This window comes from Carassius gibelio, chromosome A16, assembly GCF_023724105.1.
Source record: "Carassius gibelio isolate Cgi1373 ecotype wild population from Czech Republic chromosome A16, carGib1.2-hapl.c, whole genome shotgun sequence".
NCBI lineage: Eukaryota > Metazoa > Chordata > Actinopteri > Cypriniformes > Cyprinidae > Carassius > Carassius gibelio.
This window is the reverse complement of record NC_068386.1, coordinates 20,891,600-20,898,706: the sequence shown is the minus strand read 5'-3', so window position 1 is coordinate 20,898,706 and position 7,107 is coordinate 20,891,600. Positions and strand designations below refer to the sequence as shown.

The window sequence follows — 7,107 nt, the reverse complement described above, 5'->3', positions numbered from 1 at the left end:
CCATAAATAAACCCATATATAAAACTTATACATTCATATGAATGGATTAAAAGCCTAAAATAAAGCTTCAGAAAAACATAAATAAGTGAATGAAGATCAACGCTGAAAAAAACTCCTACATTTATTCTTAAATATTTTTTTGCATATTACAAAAAAGTTTGCCAAATTGTGATTATTCCTATAAAACTGATTTATATGATAGATGGAGGATTAAATCAAATAAACAGCTCTACACCTCTAGTATATTAGATTAGTCTTTTGACATACTGACAATGTCAGACAGTTGTCTGTGCTAAACAAGTGTTTTAGTTTTACCACAGGTAAGGATACAACTGAAAACTGCAGAATGTCCATTCCAATACACAATTACAATATTTACTTCAGAAGTGACAAATATGGCTCCAAATTAAAAATAGTAAAAAATAATAATAATAAAAAAAATTACTCTTAAACACAAAAGCAAGTTCTGTCTTTGACTGGTTTTCTAATGTAACAAGAATTATACAAAATCATGTACATTCACATAAATAAATGTGTGATTTGTGCAATGTAAGTCACATTGCTGGCGAGAATAAAAAGATAGTAATTGGCATTGCTAATATCAAATCAAGCAAATGTTACTGAAATCAGATGCTGCTGTCAGGTGTTCATGGAAAGACTGCGGGGATGGGACACTGCCATTCTTCTGAAGACTCCTGCACCTCCTCCTCCAGATCCAGCCCAGACGGAGTCTCTTTGTCCTCCTGTGACTGTTCCTGCTGGGAATCTGACTCCGAATCGTGGTCCAGCACCACTTCTACTTCTTGTGGTTTCGCTGTGAACAAATTAAGAACAGGTTGACAGAATGAGTCAGCTTTTGCGGATATGATTAATGTTTAAAATGTTGGAAGTAAAAAATACAGACAAAGCCAATTAGAAGAAGAAGAAAAAGAAATATTAGTGTACATTGTTGCGAAAAAGTCTTTTCCCTTAACAGCGAAACTTCGATTTGCATGTTTTTAGCTATTCTGTGGTAGAATTAGTTGTATGTATCAAATAATTTTCTTGCCGTGCATGCCCAAGTCTACCAAAAAGTTTCACTTTTGATTCATTTTCCCATTGGGATCCCTAAATTTAGAGTAATATATTAAGCATTTTAATGGTAAAAGTAGTTCCTAAAACCAAGACAAGTCATCCAATGGCAATCCACAATGACTTTTTAGAAAAATATTTGTTTCACATGATCTAAAAAGCATTCTGATCAGTAAACATAAGCTGATGAGGAACTGACAGAGCTGAAGATGCTCCATTCATACCAATCAGTTTGCTGGAGGACGGCAGACAACCATGAGATCTCTTCATATGCAGCTTCATGTTGCTCTTTTGAGTGAAGCTGATAGTGCACACTTCACACCTGTAGGGCTTCTCGCCTGTGTGTTTGACCCTGTGCACCTGCAGAGCACTTTTCTGATTGAACGCTTTGTCACACTGCGGACACTTAAAGGGCCGCTCACCTGAAACCGAACAAACAGCTTAGTGGCATTAACTGCTTTGCTGTACATAAAAGTCTATACGTGGGACAAAGACAATACAGTAACCAACAAAGCAAGTGAAGGTTTGCTTTACCTGTGTGTGTGCGATTGTGTCTTTCTAACTGGCTGGGTTTGGAAAAGGCTTTGTCACAGTTAGGGCATTTGAACACTTTGGGCTTCTGAGAGTTCACTTTGGGTCCCTTCTTATGGACATACTCATGCTCCTGAAAGAGAGATTTGCAAAGGTTTTTAAAAGTTACAAAATCCTAAAGGATCAAAATAAACTGTCAAATCCCATTCATAGGACAATTAATATCGAAGTACAACTTCTCTGACTTGCTGTTGATTAACAGAAAATAATTGAATGAATGGGAAACAGTGATATCCAGGGACCAATCAAAAACACAATTGTTCATTAAATGTAACAAATCAATTATTCATTAGATTAGATTAACAAACAATAACAGACCCTCACACAACAACTATACTGGGTACCAGGATGTATGTGAAAGACCCCCAGGCCCCTCAGCCAGACCATATAAACTTTATGACCTAAAAGTTTGTAGAGAGAATCCACCTCCCTCCTACTTAATTCTCTCTAAAACAGACACATTTTGTTACAGGAAATGACTTCTTTCATTTAATTCATAGACAGTTTTTCCTATGACCTTCCTATCATGCATATTCCCAGGTCATTGTGTATGATTATGACATTCTTGTATATGGTCTTGTGTATTGTATACGGTTTTATGCATGCTTTTAGATCACTAGTTAATATCACCTCACTTATACCATGTTTGGTATCTATCAATTCGTATTCTGATGATCTAAATGAGAGAGTATATTATATGTTGACACATATGCAACATATTAATGTTCTAAGAATCTTTAATAGTTTATATATCAACATCCAGCCCAGTTACATAGGCTAAATACCACGCTTGGAGACAAAGAGTCGTAAACCTTTCCTACAAAATTTCAAGACACCATTGGCTCTTTCATGCAAGTATCGTACATTTAACTAAACTAATCAGAGGATTAGAATAAGCTGAAGACCCCTTTATAAAATTGCACTGATAGTTTCACCCAGGTGTTAAACTGACTCATTTTCCATAACTGCATTCTCTGTTTTCTCTAACGGTTTCGTTCATCAGTTTATACTCTGCCCCGGTATGAGTGATGGTGTGTTTGTTTGGATTCATTATATTGTTAGTGTTAAGTTAATAACATGCATCTAAGCACAATTGTGATGTTTTAAGCAGATTTCTCAGTTATTTTGGTGGATTACCTGCTTTAAATCAACTGATATCACGCATATCAAAGATCTGTAAAGTCTCATGCATGTGCTTTTATTTTAAAACTGCATATAAAATGCAAAGTATAGTATTTTTGGAGTTACATCAAGACAGATGTGCTAATATTTCATTTGAAGCGTAGTCACATCACAAACATCCATCAGTGATCATGTCCCAAAATAGTTTTGACCGCTGTATTTAGCACTGACCCCTTGTCATCAGATTAACAGAAACATACCACTTCTGTAGGGTTTCAGTGACTTAATCAAAACACTTTTGGATCCCATTTACAGCTGTATTTAGCACTGACCATTTTTAATCAGATCAACACAGGTTGCACTTAAATCAAAATGATAATTATTCAGAAACGTAAATCAAATTAGAAAGTGCATGTACAGTGCCTTGTGAATGTATTCATGAAGTAATTTTTTCATTTTTTGTTATGTTGCTACCTTATGTTAAACTATTTAACACTTATTTCCCCCCCCCCCCCCCCTACTTCAATCAACACTCCACAAAACATAATGACAAAGCAAAAACAGAACTGTCAAACCTTGATTAATTTATTAGTGTTGGGCAACGATTATAAAAAAAAAAAGACCCGATTAATCGATTAATCGCATGATTGTCTGCAATTAATTGCAATTAATCACACTGTTATGCATAAAATAATGCATTCAAAAGTAAACGTCCTATTTCCCATTTATGAAGTCATGATTACGAGCTCGTTTCATTGCTTTCTGTTAAAAATAACAGTGGACAGTGGTTTGTGAATGTTGATGCTTAGCCTAAATAATTTGATTGGGAGCATCCTTCCCTGTAACCCATGATTTGTCTGTACCTTTACAGTCTTTTTGGTATGATGCAAAAAGCTTTGCACATCAACATTTGGCAATTATCCTCCATTCTTGTCCTCACCTCTTCACCTCTCAAGCTCTGTCAGGTTGGATGGGGGCAGACACACATTTTCAGGTTTCACCAGAAACGTTTGATTGGGTTCAAGCACAGGCTGTGGCTGGACACTCAAGGACAGTCACGGAGTTGTCTATAAGCCACGCTTACTCTGTGTTCAGGGTCCTTGTCCTGTTGGAAGGTGAACCTTCTACCCATTCCGTGCTTCTGAATGCTCTGGACTGGGTTTTCATTAAGGCTATATCAATATTTTGGTGCACTGAGCTTTTCTTCTACCTCAGTCGCTGCCACTGAAAAATAGCCCCTCAGCACGAGGCTGCTACCAGCACACTTTACTTTTGAGATGGTACTCTGCAGGTGGTTTCCTTCAAACATGATGCTTGGTTTGAGGTTCATCAGACCAGAGAATCTTGTTTCGCACAATCTGAGAGTTCTTTAGGTGCTTTGTTGCAAATTCCAAGCGTGTTTTCATGCGTCTTCACTGAGGAGAGGATTGAGATTGGCCACATAGACACAAAGACTGGATCGGTGGAGTGTTGAGGTGATTTTTGTCATTCTGTAGGTTTCTCCAATCTCCATATATGATCATGAGCTCAACTAGAGTCTCCATCAGGTTCTTTGTCACAACTCCAAAGCTCTTCTCCATCCATTGCTCAGTTTGGCCTGGAGTACAGGTAGTTTCAAACTTCTTCCACTAAGAGTAATGGAGACTACATGCTTCTGCCAACCTTCAGTGCAGCAGAATGTTTTTCTGAACACTTTCCCAAATGTGTGGTTTGATGCAATCCTGTTTTGGAGCTGTACAGGCAGCTTTTTTGACCTCAGGGCTTGTTTTTTGCTTTGATACACATTTTTTCAGCTGTTAGAACTTTTATTGAGAGGTATGTGCCGTTCCAAATCATATCCAGTCAACTGAATTTGCCACAGGTTAACTTCACTCGAAGTGTCGTAATATCTACAAGCGACATGAATAATCCTGAGCTAATTTTCAACTGTTCCAGATAAGGGTATTAATCAATGGAATCATTTAAGTTTTTTTTTTTTAACAACTTTGCAGAGATGTAAATAAACATGTTTTTTTTTTTTGCTTTGCCATCATGGTGCATGGAGTGTAGATTGATGTGGGAAACAAAAGTAATTGAAATTGTTTTTAGGTAACAACATAACAAAATGTGAAAAGAATCTAAATGTACTTACTATGTAATGTTGGTCACCATGACTTTCTGTTTCATTGGACTGTAATTCTCAGGTGACACAAGTCCAAAGTTTCTATTGTCTATCTATGGGAAAGACCTGAGAATCCAGTAATGATGTGCAGGTTGATGAGCAACTAAAATATCAACTATGAGCTGAACATACCAGAAAATGGCTATTATATAAAAGCTCAAAATGACCATTTCCCTCATTCAGGTTAATAATTAAAATGTGGAAATGGAGATATTAATGACTGGTCTGGAAGAGCTACTGCATGACTATAGTGGCCCGACAATAAGGATGACTGGCCCAAGAATTTTCAACAGTCATAGTATAAACTGCAGTTGTTGGTCTTGATGCTTTCCAGTGAACATGTTGTGAACTGTTTGGCAGCACAGAGTAGAGCGACTCAACACTGCAAAGATGTGTACTATGAGGAAGATACCTTGAGATGTGTGGCTCGTTTGAAAGCTTTATTGCAGACACGGCATACGTGGCAGCGGTCCTTTCCATGAACCTGTCTGCAGTGTCTTCGGAGAGCATTGGCTGTCAGCAGCACCTGAGTACAGTAGTAACACTGGTGCTTCTGCTGTGTCTCTGCTTCCTTCTCCTCCGTCTGGTTATCTATGATCTGTGTGCAGAAATTAATAAGTGACAGTCTCACGAAAAAACAGCTGAGAAATGTGCACATCAGCTTCACTTGAATAAACATTTTACAACATATTTTTTGATGATTTTAAAACCCATGAATGACATTCTGATATTTCATATTTCAAAAGTTTTTATTTTATTTAGCTCTTTTCACAAAAAGAAAACTTTGCTTTAAATCACTTTTAGAGACTGGATTATTATATTGTGATTACTGAAAGAAAATAAAAAAAATTTCAGGTTGTAAAGAGACTTGAGTCCAGCTTTCTAGTGCAAGAAATCACCCACTGAGAATGCGGGAAAATGTTGACGATTCATCACAACTGAGCTTGAGTTAATTCTCTGATAGAGAATAATAACATGGCAAGTGCTCTTGATAATCTGTTAAAAGCTTTTATCACTCGTGTGCATTTACCTGTGTGTTCAGGTTGAGAGAAACCGTATCCAGTATCTGTGTGTCCGCTAGAGTCAGAGTCACACTGCCATCGCTGACCATGCTCGCTGTCGACATTACCAGGCTCTGAGCGGACATGCTTGTCTGGGACAGGGAGGTGATGGGTGCCAGTGCATTGACTGATGGGGAGATTAAGAGACACAACCAAACAATAGGATCAACATTCTAAACATCATAACTGAGAACTGTCCTCAATTCAGTTCACTCAGGTTTCTCCTTTGGACAGTTTTCAGGTCAACTCATGTCATGGTGAAGAAAATCTTGCTTTTACCACTTTCATAGTGTATGATTGAAGAAAACATCTACATCTTTTATTTAACTGTGACAGAAAAGAAATAAAAAGCTGTCTGATTTGTTTAAAAATAACAAATGTATTTAAGGGGTGAAGGAGGCCTTTAACTTCCCACTTGGGGTAAATATTTATAATTTCTAAATTAATACTTGTTCAAAATAACCACCTTAGCACAGTTTGTCCCTTATTCTGTTTAGAAAAATTTAAAAAAAAAAATTTGTTCAACCATTATTTTAAATGAATGTAATTAAAATACAGATTCTGAAAGGTTCTTACACTGATTCAATGTGACCCTGGAGCACAAAACCTTAAGTCACTGGGGTAAATTATTTGCAATAGCCAAAAAAACCTCATTAGGATATTAAGTAAAGATCATGTTCCATGAAGATATTTAGTAAATTTTATCAATAAATATATCAAAACGTAATTTTTGATTAGTAATATGCATTGCTAAGAATTCATTTGGACAACTTTAAAGTCGATTTCTCAGTATTTCGATTTTTTTTGCACCCTCAGAATCCAGATTTACAAATAGTTGTATCTCGGTCAAATATCTGATCCTAATAAACCATACGTCAATGGAAATCTTATTTATTCATCATTCAGATAATCTATTAATCTCAATTTCGAAAAATTTACACTGAAGGCTGGTTTTGTGGTCCAGGGCCGCAAATGACGTCCCCAAATGATTTAATTTGGCTTTAGAGTAGTAATGATACCTGTATTTTATGATATGAGGAAAATAATATGCGTAAATGGTCACATTATAAATAACGTGATCATCTCTAGGATAGACACCCA

The 7,107-nt window shown here is 36.6% G+C and overlaps 1 protein-coding gene across 2 annotated transcripts in view; it reads right to left on the bottom strand.

Moving 5' to 3' along the window:
- Positions 1 to 98: 98 nt before the first annotated feature.
- LOC128030056 (zinc finger protein 236) overlaps positions 99 to 7,107 on the bottom strand; it is a 39,810-nt gene continuing 32,801 nt past the window's right edge. For both annotated transcript variants that reach the window (XM_052617532.1, XM_052617531.1), the window contains exons 27-31: positions 5,976 to 6,133; positions 5,358 to 5,543; positions 1,606 to 1,735; positions 1,296 to 1,493; positions 99 to 814 (exon numbers count right to left, since the gene is read on the bottom strand). In XM_052617532.1, the coding sequence (XP_052473492.1) occupies positions 648 to 814; positions 1,296 to 1,493; positions 1,606 to 1,735; positions 5,358 to 5,543; positions 5,976 to 6,133 (839 nt within the window). In that variant the 3' untranslated portion in view covers positions 99 to 647. The remainder of the gene's footprint in view (positions 815 to 1,295; positions 1,494 to 1,605; positions 1,736 to 5,357; positions 5,544 to 5,975; positions 6,134 to 7,107) is intronic.